At 39.2% G+C, this 22754-nt stretch overlaps 1 protein-coding gene and 1 long non-coding RNA gene across 8 annotated transcripts in view; one reads left to right on the top strand and one right to left on the bottom strand.

Annotated features, from left to right (window-relative positions):
• Positions 1-22754, bottom strand: part of CCDC170 (coiled-coil domain containing 170) — a 99015-nt gene that overhangs the window by 55076 nt on the left and 21185 nt on the right. For 6 of the 7 annotated variants that reach the window (XR_013379332.1, XM_077896885.1, XM_077896911.1 and 3 more), the window contains exons 1-2: positions 3889-4412; positions 1883-2139 (exon numbers count right to left, since the gene is read on the bottom strand). Coding sequence is in view for 6 of the 7 variants with exons in the window: in XM_077896885.1 (XP_077753011.1) it covers positions 1883-2139; positions 3889-4134 (503 nt within the window). In the remaining variant the exon portion in view is untranslated. Of the gene's footprint in view, positions 1-1882; positions 2140-3888; positions 4413-21850; positions 21966-22754 lie in introns of those variants that run through there. The other variant, XM_077896895.1, reaches the window with a different exon arrangement.
• On the top strand, positions 705-2882 carry LOC144313723 (uncharacterized). The gene is made up of 4 exons (XR_013379351.1): positions 705-1223; positions 1773-1978; positions 2082-2188; positions 2301-2882. It is a non-coding gene; the product is annotated as an uncharacterized LOC144313723 (long non-coding RNA).

Genomic DNA, 22754 nt, shown 5'->3' with positions numbered 1-22754 from the left:
CATAGAAGACCGCACTGAGAAGGTGACTTCTGAGTGAAGACCTAAAGGGAGCAGAGGGACAGCCATGCAATATTTAGACGAAGAGCTTTCCAGGCCAAGTGATTAGTGAGTGAAAAAGTCCTGAGGTAGGAATACACCTCTTACATTCAAAGGACAGCAAAGAAGCCAGTGAGCTGAAATGGAAAGAATAAGAGAATGGAAGCAAAACCAGGTCAGGATGAGTCTTCTAGGTCATAGAATATCCTTTGTCTTTTCCGAGTAAGAAGAGAAGTCACTATAGGCCTTTGAGCACAGGACCGACAAGATCTAATTTGTGTTTTTACAGGATCACTCTGGCTGTGAGGGGCACAGGCAGCAGCAGGAAAATCACTTCGGAGGCTACTGCAAAAATCCAGGAGAGAGATGGCAGTCCCTTGAATCAAGTTAGTGGCAATGAGGGCAGCAATGGGAAGTAGTTAAAATGTAAATTTATTTTGAAGGTAGAGACGAGGGGACTTGAAGGAACAGACACAGAGTGTGAAAGCAAGAGGGCCAAGGATGATGACCAAGATTGTTGACCTGATGTCTAGAGGCATGGGATTATCGTTAGAGACGAGGAAAGGAGCAGGAGGGTTCTGTGGGAACAGCAGGAGTTCCGTCTTGCCCATGTTACGATTGAGATGCCCATTGGACATCTGCATGACAATTCCCACCAGGCAGTAAACTGTGTGGGTCTTTCTTGAGCTCTAAGAAGACGTCCAGGAAAGATAGAGAAACGTGGGTGTCAGTAGCATTTAAATCATATTTAAAGTCATGGGACTAGATGAGATCATCAAGAGAGTGAATTTAGATAGAAACCAGAAGAGATTCAAAGACTGAGTGCCAGAGCACTCCAGTCTTTGGAAGTCAATAAGATGAGAGGGGGGAAAACAAAAGAGACTACAGCACGGCATCTAGAAATGAAAGATAGAAAGCAGGCATGTGTCATACCCTGGCAGCCAGAAGAAGAAGGTGGTTCAAAGAGAGAGACCAACTGTGCCTGATATACTGGTGGATCAAGTGAGATAAAGGCTAACCATATCATCTGCAATGTGTGGTCACTGGTCACTGTGGTGAGTGGTTTCAGGAGAGGAGACCCAAGAGAGAAGAAAGGAGAAGAACTGAGACTGTGAGTCTATGCAAACATTTTAAGGAGTTTTGCTGTCAGTGGAGGGAGAAAAAGAAAAAGAAGACAAGAGTTGGAGGTATTGATTTTTTTTTTAAGATGGAATAAGTAAAATAAAAATAAGATGGAATAAAAATATAAATAAGTAAAATAAATAAAAGTATCATATTATTAAAGTTATTTAAGTTATTACATGTAAAATTTTAAAAGTATATTTTAGGAACAACCAGTTCCCAGTTTTGTCTCAAAATTACCTTTTGCCAGAACTAAGTGTGGAAAACCCAGGTCTCATGAGTTTTCTGCATATAACCTGCAATAAAACCTAATGAGGAGCGTTCGGGGTGGTCTGGAGTGGTCTGGGCTTCCAGGGTAGTTTTTACAGCTAGCTTCTGAATAAACACCTCCCTCTGTGTGCTACTCCACCACCTCTGGTTAAACCTCTACTTACAGAAAATCTTCCAAATTCTATATATGAACATTTGCAGCCCTAATCAATCGTACATAAACATGCTTAGGACAATGCCTTATTTGTTAAGATCCCTCGTAACATTTGGAAAAGAGCTTGAGAAAAATTTTCAAGACTCCAAAGATATTTGAGGTTCAAATTTTTTTTTTTTTTCAAATTGAGTTTCAGGGCCAAATACAACAACAACACACCAGTACCTTCCAAGGCATATCCAGCTACAGGAGCTAGTATTTTAATGCTAACAACTAAGAAATATATTGAAATACCCTTACTGGAAGCTCTCATCTAGTTCTGCAACTTTCTTCTTTAACTCCTGGTTCTCCTTGATTGCAGTGTGAGCTGTGATTTCCGTTCTAATTTTAGAAGCGGTAAGTGCTGCTGATTCTTCTTCCAGCTCCTGAACTCTGTCTCTCAGAGAGGTGAGGAGAGATGATTTTCTAGCATTATTTTCTTTGTAATTCTCCATTTCAGCTTTCAACTCTTGACAGAAGGCTTCTTTAGACAGCAGCTTGGAGCGGAGGTCTCGAAGCTAACACAGAAAAAACATAAAAAGGAGGAAAACGATTTCAATGGCCTAAGTATGATGTACTTTTAAGGAACCCAAAACTGTAATTTCAAATCTCACTCTTTCGTTCGTGACTTAATCCAACTTTCTTTTTTTTTTTTTCATATGTGTATTTGCACCACCAGATGGGAACTTTTGCCCAAATAATGGACTTCGTATCCTGTCTCTTTCGACATCAATTGAGCAATGTCTTGGAATGATTTAGTGTCACTCAGAGACATTTATGGTATACTTTGCAAAAAGCAATGGAATATTTTGCAATGGTAACTCGTTTTCTAAATCTATTGCTGGGGCACCTGGGTGGCTCATTCGGTTAAGCTTCTTTCTACCTTCAGTTCAGGTCATGATCCCAGGATCCTGGGATCGAGCCCAAGTCGAGTTCCCTGCTCAGTGGGGAATCTGCTTCTCCCTCTCCCTCTGCCCCTCCCCCTGCTCAATCTCTCTCTCTCTCTCTCAAATAAGTTAATAAAATCTTTAAAAAATAAATAAATCTGTATTGCTGCTGACAGACAACGAAACAAGAAACCTACAAGCTGGGATCCCCATGTGGCTCAGCGGTTTGGTGCCTGCCTTTGGCCCAGGACGTGATCCTGGAGTCCCAGGATTGAGTCCCATGTCAGGCTCCCTGCAGAAGCCTGCTTCTCCCTCTTTCTGTGTCTCTGCCTCTCTCTCTCTCTCTTTCTCATGAATAAATAAATAAAATCTTAAAAAAAAAAAAAAGAAAGAAACCTACAAGCTAAGATATTTGTTATTTCATGGCCACAACTGGTTCCTAAGAAGATACAGACTGTTTGATATATCACTGTATTTCTCCCACTTGCCTTCTGGATGGATCCTTATTGTGGATGGTAAAAATATATATATTAATAATAAGAAAATAATATTCAGATTTCTGAGAAAAATATGGAAGAAAAGGAAAATCCTTATAGAATTTATATAAAACAAGCACTTTAACTTTCATGAATTCTATGGCATCAAAATACTTAACAATGTATGTACCCCTATTAAAATGTCAGGTCCACCCTATGTGAAGACTTTATGAATGCATGTACTTCTTTGCAACTGTGAGTATACATGCATACAATTGTTCAACACACACACACACACACACAAGGTATAAAATCATCACTCAGTGGATTCCTGGCAGCACTCGTTACCTCACAGGCAAGCTTAGGATGTCTCAGGGCCACCAGGCTGTGAGCAGAATGGATCTAGAGAGACTCTCTCAGAAACTCCACAACAGACCTGATCCAGCCCAGATGATAGATGGATCCCAATCATCGTCCTTCGTCCTAGAATCTTCCCCAGCCAGTCAGAACCAGCACTAGAAAGGGACCCGAATTCTATCCTAAGAGATCCAGATTGCCAAGCAAACTATATTAAATGTACATATTCAGGGTGATGCTAAAAGTGCCCCAATGCCAAGCTTCAACCAAAGTCATCAGGTGTCCCCAGGTCTCGCAAGGTTGTGAAGCATCTCTGACCTCTAGGATCCAGCCCATGTCACCATGCTTTGCACCATGGCAAATGCATAACCTTTCAGGAATTCTCTACAGTGAGGGGAGCAGGTGCACCATAGGAGTAATTATCACCTTTGCCAAAAGATATAAAGCTGTGTCCTCCCATCCTATTTCTACTCACTTCTACATTCTGCTTCACTCTGTAAGATGCTAAAATGGCCCATTTCTAAGTCATGAAGATGCATAGTCTTACCTCAGACTGAGCACATTCAAATTTGACCAAAGTTGCCGCCAGTTCACTTCGAGCGTCTTCAGCCACATTCCGATAGTGGTTTAATTGGTCCCGAGAGACTGGGACTTCCAGGAGATGGTCATAAATTTCCTGACAGGGTTCCCCCAAAAGACAGAATGCAAAAAAGAGTTTTAAACAATCTTTTCTGTGCAGCTGTGCAAAGTAAGATAAACAGAGCATTCTTTGTAGTGCAAATGTCTCAAACATGCTGCCCAGGGAAGTGTCTCATCCAGAACATTTCATTCTCAAAATTCTGAAGGAGGCAGGAGGCAGCCCAGGAATGAATGATGTGCTCTCCCAGGATGGCATTTAAGTATTGGCCTTTGAGGGGCACCTGGGTAGCTCAGTCAGTTACACATCGTCCTTCAGCTTAGGTCACCATCTTAGGGTCCTAGGATCAAGACCTGCATTGGGTGCCCTGCTCAGAGGAGAGCTTGCTTCTCCCTCTCCATCTTCCCCTCACCCCCGTTCACGCTCTCTCTCCCTCTCCCTCTCTCTCTCTAAATAAATAAATAAAGAGTTGACCTTTGCCACTTTAGAGAGCCTCCTTCTACCCAACTCAAATGCCATTTGACCTCTGACCAGAACCAACAGAGTCCCCAAAGAACTGTCAGAAGAGACACAATGTGACAAGGTCCACAGCAAAGAGGCAGTTTTCATTGTCCTTCTGTTTCCAGACTACAAAAATTATCAATTCCTCTCATTTGAAAATGAAATGTGTCATTTATCAAAGAGATCATCTGAGTTAAATGCAAAAGGCTCTCTCCTTCCTAATATTTCATTATACCACTTATTCTCAACCCCATAGCCCATCTTGGGATCATGAAGGTGACACAGATACAGGAGACCAGCAATAGTGGGGCAGTGCTTGAGGAGTCCTTGCCCTGGCCACAAGGAAACAGCTCTCCGCTCCATTGATGGCTGCCAAATGCAGGAACGGGGATCCCAGCATGGCCAATTTTTTTCCAATTCTTCAAGACAAGTTATATATTCAGAATTTTTTAAGTAAAAATTCACAGTTTTTGCAGCTTGGCAATGAATTTCAATGTTTAAAAAAGAAACACCATATGATCCAAATAAACACATCTGCAGAGCAGATTTGATGGGTTTGGCCTGTGGGTTGTAGTCTGCAACCTCTAGTTCTTTTTCCATCTTACTCAGGCCATGAAGCCTGCTTCCTTCAAGAATTATTCCTGAGCTTGGACAGATACCTATGTGTCTACCTCTGTGAAGTTTTTAGGGCCTGTGGTCTTTGCGAAAGACACACAGGAAAACCATTCCTTTTTGAAGGAATATGAAAGAGGTCACATAAAGGAGAGTTTCCTGGAATTATCCACAAGGCCACAGGGGACACACTAGTAAAACTGGTTTATGACTGCTCGGCTACTGAACTGCCAAAGACTACTGTTTGGAAATACTCATGAATGCAAAAGTCATCTCAAAGTCCTTAACTTTACAACAAGCGTTGTCATGACTAGTGTGTTTCAATGCACAAAATGCCAAACAAAACCTTCAATGCACCTAGTGACAGCCCGTATTTGCCAATCACAACATATCCCAGAAAATGGTAGGTATGTACTCCTGGGGAGAACACATAAAAAGTTTAACTACATCATAAGAGAACCACATCCAGTTCAGCCTAGCTTTATATTCAGAAGTGATTTCTCTACCCTAACCACCACAGCAAGATTTCCTACAACAGGCCACATAAGGACCTCTGAGATGTTTGAAGTAGAGTATGCATGGCACATCATTTCGTTTTATATTTTTAAAGATTTTATGTATTTGTCTATTGAGGGGGGCAGGAGGAGGAGGGGCAGAGGAAGAGAGGGAATCTCAAGCAGACTAAACACTGAGTGGGGAGCCTGATGCAGGGTTCAGTCTCACGATCCTGAGATCATGACCTGAGCTGAAAACAAGAGTTGGATGCTCAACCAACTGAGCCTCCCTGGAATCTTTGTATGCACATTATTTTATAAAATTCATCAGAAGAGTTAAGTTCTTCAATAGCTATGATTATTTCTTTCAATGACTAACATCCTTTTTCAGGAAATGATATAATCATTCCATAATCTTATATTGCCTTCTTATAAAAAAATAGTATCCTTGGACATGATATTAAAAGCCATACAGGACAGCTCAGATATGGCTCTTCATTGTAGGAGGTTACAATCTAATGCAAAACACTACCAAAAATCACTTACATCTTCAGATGGGCACGGGTGAAAGAAATAACACATTAAGATCTCAGTACCATGGACACCAGAACAGGGTCCACATTGTGCAGACTCCTGAGTACTGAGTTCAGAGGAGAGTTGCTGGGTCTAAATCACCCTTCAAAGTCCAACAGAGAGGAGATTATTTGCCAACAAATATTTACTGAAAACTTACAGTCAGGCACTGGGCTTACACCCTACTTAGAAAAAGAGCATTGATCAGACAACAACACTAATCGTTGCATAATTACAAACTGAAATGCGCACAAGAAAGAAAGAAGAGAACAAAGGAAAGTGACTTATGATCAGAGAAATGGGAAGGAAAGATTTCTCTCAAGGAGTGATGACTGAGCAGGTATTAAACAGGCAAGAGGTAATGAAGCAGGCCAAAACATACATCATGCAAGTAGTCAAAGTCTGAGCGAGGGTCCTGTGGCAGGAGCATGCATGGTCAAAGATCTGAGCAAAGAAAATGAGGCTGAAGGACAAGAGCAAGTGGGAACAATGGCTTGAAAGGCAGCTAGCTCAATCACACACATTACTGCCAGGTAGGGTTGCTTTTTCAGAATATTCCTGGCTATTCTAACTTGTGCATTCTGTTATACGAAATTTAGAATCCGCTTATCAAATTCCCAAAATCCCGTTGGTATTTGTATTGGGATCGTGTTAATTTTACAAATAAACTTGAGAACGGACATTTTTAAATACTAAGGCTTCCAACAAAAATCTCTCTTTTTCCCATTTGTTCAGGAATTCTCATGGGTCTCTTAGTAGTCGGGATGATTCATTTTATGCGTCAACTTGACTGGACCACAGGGTGTTCAGATATTTGGTTAAACACTATCGTGGGTGTGTCTGTGAGAGTGTTCCTGGTGAGATGAGTAACTGAATTGGTAGCTCGAGAAAAGCAGACTGCCCTTCCCAGGTGTGGGTGGGTCTCTTTCAATCTGCTGAAGGTCTGAATAGAACAAAAAGGCGGAGTAAGGAAGAATTTGCTCTCTGTGTCAGACTGGCTTCCAGCTGGAACATCAGTCTAGCCCTGCCTTTGGACTCAGACTAAAAGTCACACCATCAGCTCTCCTGGGTCTCCCGCTTGCTGGTTGCAGATCATGGGATTTCTTAGCTTCCGTTAGGCACAAACCAAATTCCTTTCATAAATTTCTTTCTATGTATATATATTGGAAGAATATATAATCTAGAAAACTCTGAGCATTAGAGATGCCTCTGTGCTGAGAGGGCTCTGGAGTGTGCCACGGAAATCCATTCCTTCAAGACACTCGGAGGTAGCCTGAGTGAGAAGAAATGAATCTCGGTAGCAGGAGAGGGTTACAGAGACAAGAAAAGACAATACAAGAGCGGCAAAGAATAATACCTGAATGTATTTCTTTATGACAAAGCTCTTCAGCACCCCCGATGGATCCTTCTGTAGCATTCATACTATCTCCTAGAAGTCTCTAGTTTGGTTTGGAATTCTTCTTTCACCTGAGTTAAGAGCTTTGCTATTGTTACGGCTCTTTACTTGCCAGGTTTGTTATGGATTTCTACTTCCATAGAAGTAGACTATGCTACTTCTACTGCACTCGGAGCTCCTGGTCCACATTCGGGGCTGATGCTCACTGGTGTACTTCAGTGAGGTGGGCCATGTTCCACTCAGAACTAGGTCTATTCGGACTGGAAGGTACCTTTGCTCTACCAGCCAGGACCTATTTTCCCCATCATCCTTGTCTATGTTATTTCTACTTTGGGGAATTTCTTGAGGTTTCTGTGAATGCTCAATTTTCTAAATGTTTTAGGGGCACTTGAAAAGAAGGTGTATTCTCTGTCTTCAGGGCATGGAGTTCAACATCTGTCAATTCTACCTTACTTATTATTTTAATTGGGCACTTCTAGCCCAACCTCATTTCTATGCTTTACTCTCTCATGAGCTGAAAGGTGAGTTTAACCTCCCAGCACTACTGTAAATCTCTATCACCTTGTACCGCTGTCTTCTTGCTTTAGGGGTGCAGAGCTTTATCTTATGATGTAGCATCATAACATGCTCACTTATACCTTTCTGTTCTGAACCCAGCCTTTTCTCATATTAAGACCATGATCCTTGACTTCTTTTTGTTTGCATCTGATGACATATATCTTTGATCTACATTTTTATCTTCAACTCTCCTGGATCACTTTGTTTTTGATGTCTCATATGTAACACAGTTGGGTTTGGCTTTGTCATCAATCCTAAAATTCTTTTTCCCACACTGGATGACTCCACCTTTACACCCGTTCACATGACAGATAAGTTTTGGTGTTAGCTCTGTTGAAATATTTTATGTTACGCTTCTTGTTTTTATCGCTCTTCCAAAAATCTTTCACCACGAATCTGTTTGCTTTACTTTGTTTGGTCTGATCATTGGGAAAGTTTGTATTTTTGTTGTAGGTTTAAGTTTAAAACTATAACCTTTGGGATGCCTGGGTGGCTCAGCTGGTTAAGCAGCTGCCTTTGGCTCAGGTCATGAACCGAGGGTCCTAGAATTAAGCCCCGTGTTCATCTCCCTGCTCAGCGAGGAATCTGCTTCTCCCTTTGCCCCTCCCCCTACTAGTGTGTGCATGCTTTCTCTCTCTCACAAATAAATAAACAAAATGTTTTTTTAAAAAACCTGTCACTTTAAATAATACCTTTTAGACAACATCTGTTAATTCATTACAAGTGTATCTTCTCTTCCTTGCTCTTCTCGTTCTTCCTTTACAACTTCTAATTTTTTATCTCTATATTCTCATTCTAAATACTTGCTAGTGTAGCAGCAAGTTATTAGATGGAAGAAACCAAAATGCTTACACTACCTCTCCCCCTTTCTTCCTCTCTTGGTGGTGTCTCCTTTTCAGAAGAATTATGCACAGGCTTATTAATCTCTTCTGTATGTATTCCATTTCACTCACTTCCTCTCTGTTCCTTTCTATTCTTTATTTCCATTCCAATTCTCTTATTCTTCCCACTTTTTTTCTATACTTGCCTTCTTCCCTGTGTACCTTTCAGTCTTGCTGTTATTTCTGTGATGGCTTCACTTTTTTTGTCTTTTCTTTCCTGAGCCCCGCCAGGTATGTTTTATCTTCTCTCCTCACCTTGCTGTATCTTTCTTGAAGTCCTATGGCTCTTGCTTTCTGATCACACCTCAGGTACATGTTGGCTTTATTCAATTGTTGTTTTGTTTTTATTCAATTGTTTTATTCATGATGAATGTTTGGTCGTTTTTTCTTCAATCACAGCAATAGTTTTCTGGTGGATATTCTTCATCTGTCACATCTTTCCTATTCTACCTCCTTTTCTTCCTGGGGGGGTAAGGAGGGTTTGTTGTATCTTTAAATAATTCCTGTGTTGTTTCCTTTTTGATTGCTCAGAAGGTGAGTGCTTGCTGGGCCAGCTGTGGAAGAGGTTAATGTGCATACAGGGATGGGAAAGTGGAGTCACTCATGTTCCAGCCAAGCAGGAGTTTCCCTAAAACACAGGATTTGTGTACAACTTCATCTGACCTGTCTGTCATTCTGCCCATGGAGAAAGGCAACCAGAGAGCTTATCACAATGCAGACTTTCCACAAGTCCCCTGCTCCACAGCTTCCTATAAATCTGGTTTGTGGCATGGTTTTTATTTGGCTTTCACTCTCCTACTTTTTGGAAGCCAGGAAACTGCAGAGAAGCTCCCATTGCCAGTCCACACACCTCCACCCTCTCCTGCAAACAAGAGATTTTGGCTTAATTCCTCCGAGTTTGCCCTTCATCTTTGCAAAATAAGCTTTCCCAACAATTCCCACGCTCTGCAGCCGTGGTGTGTCCCACATGCACCTCCCCTCAATATCTGCTGCTTTAGAAAGGCCTGCCACCTACTTTGTGTTGCAAGATTTCAGCCATCACCTCCTGGATGTGCCAACAATGGAAGTTATTTCTCATTTTCTTTGTTGCTTGTGGCTAGTTTCCAGGAATAGAATAGAGAAATGATACCTGCGTATCATCACTTCTAAACTAGAAATACCTACACAGATAGATTTTTTTAACTAAACAGCCCTTTGCTGGATTCGAAAAAAATACCCTTTTAAAATTTTTCATTTTGAAAAAAAAAATCAAAAGCAATCATACTCAGCAGGAAATCAACAGAAAGACCAATAGAAACCCCAGAAACAGTCTTTAGTCTCTAGTGCTTAGAAGAATTTAGTGTATGACAAAAGAGGTGATGCTTTAAATAGTAGGGGAAAAATACCGGTCAAGGAATAATAAAGCTGATTACTAAAGAAAAAAATTTTAGAGCTGTATTACACATTATAAGCCAAAATAAATTTAAGATAGACTTGAAGTACTGAATATTAAAAATGCAATCATAAAAAGTACTATAAATTTATATGTATCTTATCTTGAGAAGAATTTTCTAAGCATAAAAGCAATGAAAGAACATCAAGAAAAAAACATATGACAACAAAATTCTTAAACTTCTAGATACTAAAAAGATAAAGACTTTATTTAAAAATATAGAAACAGAATTTAAAGTGAAGAGCAAACTGTAAAAATATTTGCAAAAGTAATATAAAGAGTCAAAACTGTAATATGCAGGGGCGCCTGGGTGGCTCAGTGGTTGAGCATCTGCCTTCGGCTCAGGTCATGATCCCAGAGTCCTGGGATCGAGTCCACATCAGGCTCCCTGTGAGCCTACTTCTCCCTCTGCCTGTGTCTCTGCCTCTCTCTGTGTGTCTCTCATGAATTTAAAAGATAAAAAACACAAAAACTATAATATGCAAAGAACCTACTCAAACCAGTAAGAAAACAAATACCCTAGAGAAAAATTATATAAAAGGACTAACAGTTATCCGAAGAACTATAAATGGCTAATAATTGAGAAGTATCCTTCTTCCTTGGTCATCAATTAAGTACAAATTATTCTATCAGTGAAGTATTATTCCTGATCTTTAAAACTGACATCTTAAACATACTTAATAATCAGCTATATTAAGAGATAGTTCTAAAAAAAGAGAGAGAGAGTTCTGTGAGAAAGACATGCTGACATACTACTAATAGAAAGATAAGCTGGTACAAAATTTCCATAAAAAAATTTCATAGTATGTATCAATGAAATTTAAATTAATATTATTTGCTCTAATAAGTTTCCCTCTTATAATCTTATCTAAAGAAATGGAAATACACCCAAAGATTAAATAAAAAGATATTCAGAAAAGTAATCATTGGCAAAATTTTCCAAAAATATTCAATAGCAAAACTGCAGACACAATTAAGAGCTTAACAACAGAAGCATGTTAACATGAAGGAAAAAAGAAGAAAAATAAAATGTTATATTCACACAATAAAATTTTATTGTCATTAAAAATCATTTTGTTGGAGACTCTTTAGTGATAGGGGAAAATGCAATATAATTTTAGTGGAAAAAGACAAAATATAAAATTGAACATACAGTTTCATCCCAATCATGTTCAAAAATTTATACAAATCACTAAACAGACTGAAAGAAATTGTTTTATATGTACCAGATGAAGGATTAAAACATAGAATATTTTTTAAAGATTTATTTATTATTTTAGAGAAAAAGTGAGGAGGTAGGGGAGAGGGAGAGCAAGAATCTCAAGTGACTCTCCATTGAGTACAGAACTAAAACCTAGAATACTCTGAACACCTACAAATTAATAAGAAAGTCACAAGCCAAAAAAATAAATATACATATAAATAGAGAATTCTCATTAAGACAAATATAAATGGCTGAAAAATATATAAATAGATCATCTAATCTCCTTAATAATCAGGTGAATAAGATTTAAAACAAAGACACGCGTTGGCAAATTGAACACCAATAAAAAATAAATTTATTATTAAAAAAAATTAAAAATAAAAAAAATAAAACAAAGACATGCCATTTTGGTACATCAGTTTGGAAAAAATAAAAGGTTTATAATAAGTGTTAGCAGTATAAAGAAAAGGTTATCTTCACATGTACCTCCTAGGAATATAAAATGGCTAAACCCTTGGATGTTCTACTGGTTTGGCTGTATTAAAATCAATGTATTGAGGTGTCTGGTTGTCTCAGTTGGTTAAGCATCAGACTCTTGATTTTGGTTCAGGTTGTGATCTCTGGGGTCATGAGATCAATACCTATGTCAGTCTCCACACTGAACGGGGAGCCTGCTTGGGATTCTCTCCCTCCTTCTCCCTCTGCACCTTCTCCTGCTCATGCACACTCCCTTGTGCTCTCTCTCTCAAAAATTAATTAAACAAATAAATAGAAGAAACAGGAGTTTAAAGTAAAATAAAATAAAATCTATGTATTTTATCTATTAAATGTAAACACCATTGTACTAAACAGCTCTACTCTCCAATTATCTCCCCATGAAAAATATTCATACATGTGCATAAAATATGTATAAGGATAGTCATCATACCATTAGTTATAACAGCGAAAGAAGGAAGTGAGAAGGGCTAAAACCATATAAATTCCCATTGACAGGGAAATTACTAAAACAAGGCATCTCCATACTATGGAATACCATGCAACACAAAATGTGAACTAGATCTGTATGTTTGAACATAATAATATCTCCAAAATATATCATTAAACAAAAATAAGAAAGTGTCAAATAAATAAATAAAATCTTTTAAAAAAAAAAGAATGAAAAAAAAGAGCAAGGCCAAGAATAGATAAAAATCACAAACCCTACTATGAAGTGTCTTTATAGGGAATATGAATACGATGAAGCCACTAGGCAGCATAGAAGGCTCAACACATGTGACAGCAGACATTCCAGGGGATTTACTCTCTTAATTAAGTTTCTTTGTAGTTGGCAATAGTTTTTTTAAATTCTTCAACTTTTTCTAATCTCCACTTCTAAAAAAACTAATTTTACCCTATTCAAAATGGCAAGATTAAAAATTCACCCATTTAGCCTCACATGAGGATAATATAGTTATTAAGCATCTCTCAGCTAAGCCATGAAGCAATTTCATATTAATTTTAGAAAACCAACTACATATTATTTGAGTCTGCTGATATTATTATGATAATGACTGAAATTGACTCACAGGGTGGCTCATAATCTTTTCAGAATAAAGGATGGTTCCAAACCTCAATGGCATAGAAGAGATATAAATTTATTCATAATTTAGTACATAATGTGCCCAGTTATCTGACCTGAGGACAGCATCTTGGGCAGTCTTACTACTATGATACTTAGTTGTCTTATTACCCCATGGACAAAAAAAATGACAAGAAAATCACTGCCAACCTGTGACACACAAAAGCTCCTAATCCATTCCTATCTCTCTAGGCCATACCTAATCTTCCCTTTGTTCCGGCATTATCCCATACCACAGTGCACAAGTGTGTGACCAAGGCTCCCCCAGTATGGACTGCTTCCAGTAGCCGTTCTCTCTCTCCCTCCCCCTTCTTCAAGCTTCCAATGCTGTGTCAATGAGCAATCCCTTCTCTAAGACCCTCTCCTCTGCTCTCCAATTTCTTCCCACAAAATAAAGTTTCTTCCCTAATTTACAGTGTATAAATTAAGTCTTGCAAGTTGTATTTCTCTAACATCATCAGTGCTCTGGTTGATTTTTGACCACTCATTAGTTCTTATCCCTAATTTGAGGGACTTTTCTGGTCCTGCTACTTTTCTTTCTTTGTATACGTGGATTCGGTTCCTGGGGCTCACGAGTGCCTGTAGGGCTTAGTGTGATGGGTGCGGCATCCAGGAAATAAATCTGAGCAGCTATGGGAAAAGGTTCAGAAGAAGGCATATCTACACAAAATCAAGTTTTGTGAAAAAGCTTATCTATTGCTTTTACATTATTTTCCAATTTCTTGCCACTTGGATGTCACTCTTGTTCATTTAAAAACCCTTCTGAGGAGGATGGCAGAGTAGGAGGGCCCTACATTCACCTCATCCCATTGATACAACTAGATAACAGCTCCATCAGTGTAAATGACCCAGAAAATGACCCAAAGACTAACCAAACACAGTTAAATGTAGAGAGGAGGCCACATGGAAGAGGGTAGGGAGAGCTGAGACAAAGTTGGGAGGAAACAGACCTACAGAATTGACCCCAGTAGTGAGAGTCACCACAGGTGCCGAAAGGGCAGGAAAACAGACTCTCACAAGAGGAAGCCTGCACAGGGAAGATTAATCCCCATAATATCTGGCTTTCAAAACCACAGGGATCAAATTCTACAATTTCTACAATCAGTGGGACTTAGGGGCACCTGAGTGGCTCAGTGATTGAGCATCTTCCTTTGGCTCATGGCGTGATCCTGGGACCCTGGGATCAAGTTCTGCATCAGGCTCCCTGTAGGAAGCCTGCTTCTCCCTCTGCCTACATTTCTGCATGTCTCTGTGTCTCTCATGAATATATAAATAAAATCTTTAATAAAAATAAAAAACAATCAGTGGGGTTTAAAACCTAGAACTTTAAAAATAGTAGGTTTGTGGGAGAACCAGGAGCACAAGAGGAAACCCCACAGAGATAGAGCATGGAAGCAGGAATTTAAGAATATCTGGGGTATATGGAACAGAGATTTCTTTACTAATCTCAGAGCACGGGCTAGTGGGGCAAGGACCATTGGGAGACTTCTCCAGGAATATAGGAGCTGGTGGCACACATCATTTCCTAGCCCCCTTCCTCCCAATAACCACACAAACACCTGTGGAAACAAGCCCTGAGCCAACATTTGCTACCTAACTTGCTATGTGCCCTGCTCACATGTTGTCCTGTGGAGCCACACCACTGTAGAGAGCATTACTAACACCACACATCCAGCCACCACACATCCTGCAGAACCAACCCAGATGCAGCTCCTCTCCCACTACTACAGATGTTGCTAGCTCTGTGCACCCCACCACCACACTCTCCTGAAGGTGAGTGCTACTGTATCTCTGTTAAACACCTAGTCTGACTTAACTTAATCCTGAGGTGGCCTCAGATTGGCCCACTAACACCATAGGAACCAAATACTACCCACAACAGGCAAAGGGAGCCATTGCAGATGACCAGACTAATGGTAAACAGAGCTCAGCCACAACAGCAGGGTGCATACAGCACACATAGGAGATACCCCTGAAGCTCCAGGTGCTGGTGACATTGAGCTGCAGGGCACCACAGGACATCTTCTTCATAAGGCCACTATTTTCACTAGCAGAAGACATAGCTGACTTTCCTAACACATAGAAACACACACAGAGAGTTAGACAAAATGAGGAGACATAGGAATATGTCCCAAATGAAAGAACAGGACAAAAACCATAGCAAGAGATCTAAACAAAACAGAGATAAGTGATGTCTGATAGAGAAATGAAAGTAATAGTCATAAAGATACTCACTGAACTTAGAGAAGAGTGGAGGACCTCAGAGAGACCCTTAACGAAGATATAAAAAACATAGAAAAGAACCAGAGATGAAGAACTCAATAACTAAAATTTAAAAACACTGGATGAAATAAGTAGTAGACTAGAGGAAGTAGAAGAATGAATCAGTGACCTGGAGTAATTGCTTAATGGAAAGCAATCAAGCTGAAGAAGAGAGAGAAAAAATAATAATAAAAAAATGAAAACCAACTTAGGGAACTCAGTAACACCATCAAGTGTAATAACATTTACATTATAGGGATCTCACAAGGAGAAGAGAGACAAACAGGGCCAAAAAAAATATTTAAAGAATAGCTGAAAACTTCCAAAATGTAGGGGAGGAAACAAAAATCCAGATCTAGGAGGCACAGAGAATCTCCCAAAAAAATCAACCAAAGGAGGTTCCATCAAGACACATAGCAATTAAAACAGCAAAGTGTAGCAATAGGGGAGACTTTTAAAAGCAGTAAGAGAAAACAGTTACATATAAGAGAAATCCCATAAGGCTATGAGCTGATTTTTCAGCAGGCACTTGCAAGCCAGAAGGGAGTGACATGATATATTCAAAGTATTAAATGACAAAAACCTGCATCCAAGAATATTCTATCCAGTAAAGGCTGGATCATTCAGAATAGGAGAAATGAAGAGTTTCCCAGATAAACAAAAGCTAACAGAGCTCATGATCTAAAAATGTTAAAGGGGACTCCTTTAGTGGAAAGGAAAAAACATAAGTACGAGTAAGAAAAACAGGAAACACAAAAGTAGTAAAAATAAGCATATCTATAAAAATCAGTCAAGGAATTCACAAAATAAAAAGATGTAAACTATGACATACTATACACCTAAAATGTGGGTAAAGAGGTGAGAGGGTTGAGTGGGTGAGAGGAGTGAAGAATGGGTTCAAACTTAAGTGAGCATAACTTGACTGCTATATGCATAAGATATCAAATAAAAACTTAATAGTAACCACAGACCAAAGACCAGTAATAGATATGTAAAAGTAAAGAGAAAGAAATCCAACTATGTCACTAAAGAATGCCGGCAAACCTGGCTGGGAGAAGAGATCAAGAGAAGAAAAGGAACAGAGAAGAACAACAAAACAACCATAAAACAAGTAACAAAATGGCAATATGCACATACTTATCAATAATTACTTTGAATGTAAATGGACTGAACACTCCAATCAAAAGACATAGGGTGATGAAAGGGATTAAAAAAATAGGACCCGACTGTATCTTGTCTACAAGAGACTCATCTCAGACCTAAAGACACATGTAGATTGAAAGCAAACGGATGGAAGACCACTTATCATGCAAATGGAAGCAAAAAGAAAGCTGGGTAGCAATAATTATATCAGACAAAATAGACTTTAAAACAAAGGCTGTGGGTACCTGGTGACTCAGTCAGTTAAGCATCTGCATTCAGCTCAGGTCATGATCTCAGGATCCTGGGATCAAGTCCCACAGCAGGCTCCCAGCCTGCTTCTCCCTCTCTCTCTGCCCCTCCCCCCACTTGGGTATACTCTCTCTCCCTGTCAAATAAATAAACAAACAAACAAACAAAAAAGACTATAACAAGAGATAAAGAAGGACATTATATAATCATAAGGAGAATAATCCAACAAGAAGATATATCAATTGTAAATATTTATGTACCCAACATAGGAGCACCCAAATATACAAAGCAGTTAATAAATATAACAGAAGTAATCTATAGTAATACAATAATAGTAGGGGACTCTAACACCCCACTTCCATCAACGGATAGATCATCGAAACAGAAAATCAACAAGGAAGCAATGGATTTGAATGACACATTGGACCAGATGGATCTACCAGATACATTCAGAACATTCCATCCTAAAATAGCAGGAAACATATTCTTTTCAAGTGCACATGGAACATTCTCCGGAATAGATCATATATTAGGCCACAGAACAAGTCTCAACAAATTCAGAAAGACTGAAGTTATGTCATAGAAAAGTTATCTTTTCTGACCACAATGCTATGAAAATTGAAATCAACCACAAGAAAAAAATCTGGAAAGAATATAAATACATGGAGGTTAAAGAACATGCTTCTAAACAATGAATGGGTCACCCAAGATATCAAAAAAGTAAATTAAAAAAATACATCAAGACAAATGAAAAGGAAAACACAACAGTCCAAAACCTTTGGGATGCAGTAAAAGCTGTTCCAGGTGGGAAGTTGATAGCAATACAGGCTATCCTCAAGAAGCAAAAAAATCACAAATGAACAATCTAACCTTATACCTAAAGGAGCTAGAAAAAGAACAAACAAAACCAGTAGAAGGAAGGAAATGATAAGGTTAAAGCACAAATAAACGAAATAGAAATTTTAAAAAAAGAAGAAGAATAGATCAATGAAACTGGGTACTGGTTCTTTGAAAAGACTAACAATTGATAAAACTTTAGCCAGAGTCATCAAAGAGAGAGAGAGAGAGAGAGAGAGAGAGAGAGAGAGACTCAATAAACAAAATCAGAAATGAAAGGAGAAATAACAACCAACACCACAGAAATACAAAGGATTGTAAGAGAATATTAGGAAAATGAAGTGCCGATAAATTGGACAACCTAGAAAAAATGGATAAATTCTTAAAAACATATAACCTCCCAAAATTTAATCAGGAAGAAATGAAAATTTTGAACAGACCAATTACTAGCAGTGAAATTGAATCATTAATCAAAAAACTCCCAGCAAACAAAAGTCCAGAACCAGATGATGGCTTCACAGGTGAATTCTATTTAACATTTAAAGAAGAGCTAATACCTGTTCTTAAACTATTCCAAAAAATAGAAGAACAAGGAAAACTTCCAAATTCATTCTTCAGGCCAGCATTATCCTGATACCAAAACCAAATAAATAGACTAGAGACAGAGAGAGAGACAGAGGGGGAGAGAGAGAGAGAGAGAGAGAGAGAGAGAGAGAGAGAGAGAACTACAGGTCAATATCTCTGATGGACATAAATGTAAAAATCCTCAACAAAAATTAGCAACCAGGGGTACCTGGGTGGCTTAGTCAGTTGAGCATCTGCCTTCAGCTCAGGTCACAATCCCAGGGTCCTGGGATCAAGCCCCATCAGGCTCCCTGCTCAGTGAGGAGTCTGTTCCTCCCTCTCCCTCTGCCTCTACCCCTGCCCATGCTCCCTCTCTCTCTCAAATGGATAAATAAAATCTTTTATAAAAAATATATTAGCAAACCAAATCCAACAACACATTTAAAAAATCATTCACTATGATCAAGTGGGATTTATTTCTGGGAAGCAAGGATGGTTCAATATTTGCAAAGAAAATGAAAACACTAATTTGAAAAGATATACACACCACCTCTGTTTATTACAGCATTATTTACAACAGCCAAGATAAGGAAGCAACAGATGAATGGATAAAGATGTGGACTGTGTAAAGGAATATTATTCAGCCACAAAAAAGAATGAGATTTTTGTCATTTGCAACCACATGCATGGACTTAGAGGGTGTGATGCTCAGTGACAGAAGTCAGACAGAGATAGACAAATACCATATGATTTCACTTATATGTGGAATCTAAAAAACAAAACAAACAAGCAAACAATCAAAAACCAGACTCTTGGGATCCCTGGGTGGCACAGCGGTTTGGCGCCTGCCTTTGGCCCAGGGCGCGATCCTGGAGACCCGGGATCGAATCCCACGTCGGGCTCCCAGTGCATGGAGCCTGCTTCTCCCTCTGCCTGTGTCTCTGCCTCTCTCTCTCTCTCTCTCTCTCTCTGTGTGTGTGACTATCATTAAAAAAAAAAAAAAAAAAAAAAAAAACAGACTCTTAAATACAGAGAACAAACTGATTGTTGCCAGAGGGGCGGTGGGTGGAGGGATAGATGAAATAGGTAAAAGAGATTAAGAAGTACAAATCTCCAGTTATAAAATAAATGAAGATGAAAAGTACAGCACAGTGAATATAGTCAATAATTTTGTAACAACATTGCATGTGATAGATGGTAACCACACTTACTATGGTGAACATTTGAGTAATTATAGAATTGTCAAATAATTGTGCTGTATATTTGAAACTATTCTAACATTATGTGTCAACTACACTTCAATAATAATTTTTTTAAAAGCACACAATATATATATGTATAGGAACAGTACTATAAAGAAATGTACCAAAATATATTGGTAACGTTTTTTGATTGGTAGTAATGGGGGTGACTTTTTAATTGCACAGAGAATTATTAACCAAAATAGATAAAATGAGATGAGGATGAAGGCTGAAGTGGCAATTGGAATAAAAATTTCTTTCTGGGTGTCCCATGAAAACTCTGCAGGAAAGCTAATTCCAACTCTGGTCAAGTAGAAAAGGAGCCTGGGAAGGAGGGCAGAAGGCACCATGGACAAGAAACAGTTATACTTTAAGTATAACATGGCAAGCTTAGACAAATCTAATCTCCCAAGTGACTGAAGGTTTGGCTAGATATTAGACGCTGGTAACGTGATTTGGCTGACCCAAGGAGCCTTTGTATTCTTCACCTTGTCTAAAGTGGACAGCACTTGTCCACCAGAGGAGGGACCTAATCAAGTCTGCATGTCATTGTATCTCCTCTGTGGTGTTGAAAAGATTAGATCAGTGCAAAGGGAGATGGACGAAAGGGAGAACAGCCAGGAGGTGATTAGATCAGCCTACATTTATTTTTGGATGAAGCTTTGGCAAGGACATTTTCAAGCCTAATGTTGAAATGCCTTACAATCATTACATCAGTTTAGAATATATGCCATAAGTTGAATTTAGACAGATGAGCTCTCTACCCTCAAGTGACAGGATATACTTCCCTGTTGTCAGCAGGAAGCCAGATCCAAATGATGAGGAATGCAGCCTTCATACTCAGACAAGAGGTTCAGAAATATGTTTCTGATATTAACCAAATTAATGTTGTCAAGTGGTATTTAGAGAATTGGCTGAAGAATGTGCATTCATGCATCCTAGGCTCTACTTCAGAATTATCCTTGAAAAGCCAGAACCTCAGAGGGATGTCTATTTGGACCCCATTGCTTTGACTCTGCTATAAAAGTGCTTTTATAAAAGTGCTATAAAAGTGAACAATGGTTCACATTAGGCCACTGAACTGTTTCATGGGTTTTGAAATTTGTCAAGATTTCCTGTAGTGAACAGGTATGCTGTTACTGAGCAACTTGTCTGCTCCACCTTGTGGTCTTAGTGGATTGTGTGACTCCTGCTGATCTGCTTGGAAGAGCCAAATCAAACGGTGGCATACCTTGCATAAGTGCACAGCACCAGTGGCATATGCGTGATACTCTTTCACATCCTCTCATGCTTTCCCTCTTTTAATATTTCTTTTTTTTAATATTTCTTTATTGCCATTTACTGTCTTTTTTTTTTTGACATTGGATGAGAAATAAATCTGAAACTTTGGATGGAAGTCAGAAGTTACTCTCTGAGAGCAAGACCTTCAGTAATCTGCAAAGATTATGGGAAAGGCTAGCAGGGTGGGGGACTTGCTTTTAGTTTATAATCCTGCCATGGTATAGAAGCTATTCGGTTACTGGGGAGGATGTTTCAGAACACCTGCAACTTTGGTTTGTTAATGCCACTGGAGAGGGACAGGGTGAAATGGGGCACAGTGTTAGAATCTGCGGGCTTCCTAAACCAGCCCACTGCTGGGGCAGGGGGCTCCAAAGAGGTCAATCAACTGCACGGGCTGATGGAATTTAGTACAGCAGAGGAGAATGAGATGAGGTTGTAGGATGAATCAAATGGGAGGACTGGGGTACTGGTAAAAAGGAGTGGTCATCTACCCATCCATTCATTCACTTATCCTACAAATAATTGTTGAGCATTTTCATTGTGAGGTCCCAAGTAGCGCTAGGGACGACTCCTTGAACTTTGCAATCTTCTGAGGGAGGGAGTCATTAAATACTTAATTACACATATAATTTATTATTTGCCATTGTGTTAAGTGCTGTGAAGGAGAAGCCTTGGTTGCTATGGAGAATAACTGAAAGACAGCAGTGTGGTCAGATTGGTCAGGTTCTGTGGAAAATTAGAGGGAAAATGGGTTAGGGAGACTAATTTTAAATTGCAAATATGAAAGGAGGGACAGGATTGCTAGTTAGGTGAATACACTGCCCACTAGGGGACTTTTTTGCTTGGCTCTGATCCCTCCTTCTTCTGCCTTGCCCAGCAACCTCCTGCTGTGCTCAGGTCAGGCCTGCACTGAGGGTGTGATACAGGTCCTGGGGAGAAACACTCCCAGGAGGAGCTCCAGTTATAAAGGAGATCAAGGGCTCTATGTTTCAGAAGAAAGGGCTTCCCAAATGGGAGTCTACTCACTTTAGTCTGTGCTACACAGCGTGCCGAGGACATCCTTAGCCTCTTCTTGACAAGCCACAAAAGTTGCTCAGCATGGAGGTTTAGGATTTGAAATCAGCCATTAATCCAATCTTTCCTGGACAGAAAAGAGAGAAAAATTAATTCTAAAAACTTAATTGTGGATCTGGCTTTGTTTCCCTGCAGAGATGCTTACAGGAAGGTGAAACATGATTTGATTTCTTTCTAAAGTGAAACCTGTGGGGATTATATATATTGCTAACATTTCCCTGCCATCTTTTTTTTTTTTTTTTTTTTAACAAAGCAGACCTCTGTGGAGGCTTTGTTGCTATCAGGAATGTGTAAACTGGACATCATGGCTTTCTTCTCACAGAACAATGTCACTAGAAGTAATGAAGCAGCAACATTTTTTTTTTTTTTAAGCAGCAGAATTTTTATTGAGTTTTCTTTGGGCCGAGGTAAGGGCCAGTCACCTTGGAAGAGAAAGCAGGGATCTAGCGGCAACACACAAGCTATGTAGGTCACATTCTCTCTCCAGCTTGTCCTTTGTTAGTTGGAGATCTTTTTACAGTTAATGAAAATATTAGAAATCACTGAATTCTTGTTTTAATCCTTAAAGACACTTACTATTTAGGCTATACCATTTTTATATTCCACTTATTTTCATGGTGAACTTCCTGTCCCAAATGTAGTCAAAACGATGTACTTGCATAACAAACACATTCCAAGTATTGCTGGGATCTCAGTGATTCTGCTTCCTGCCTCTGCCTTCTTTGTGCACACTGAGGTTCAAGTTTGGGGTTTCCTGTTGCCTCTGCAGCCAGGAAGGAATGCACAAACATAATATTCGGTTTCTTAAGGCTGGAGATTGGGATGTGAAAATTGAGAACCTAGTAAACTAGACTCT

Source organism: Canis aureus, chromosome 1 (assembly GCF_053574225.1).
Source record: "Canis aureus isolate CA01 chromosome 1, VMU_Caureus_v.1.0, whole genome shotgun sequence".
Taxonomy (NCBI): Eukaryota; Metazoa; Chordata; class Mammalia; order Carnivora; family Canidae; genus Canis; species Canis aureus.
The sequence above is the reverse complement of the archived record's forward strand: the minus strand, read 5'-3'. Positions and strand labels throughout refer to the sequence as shown.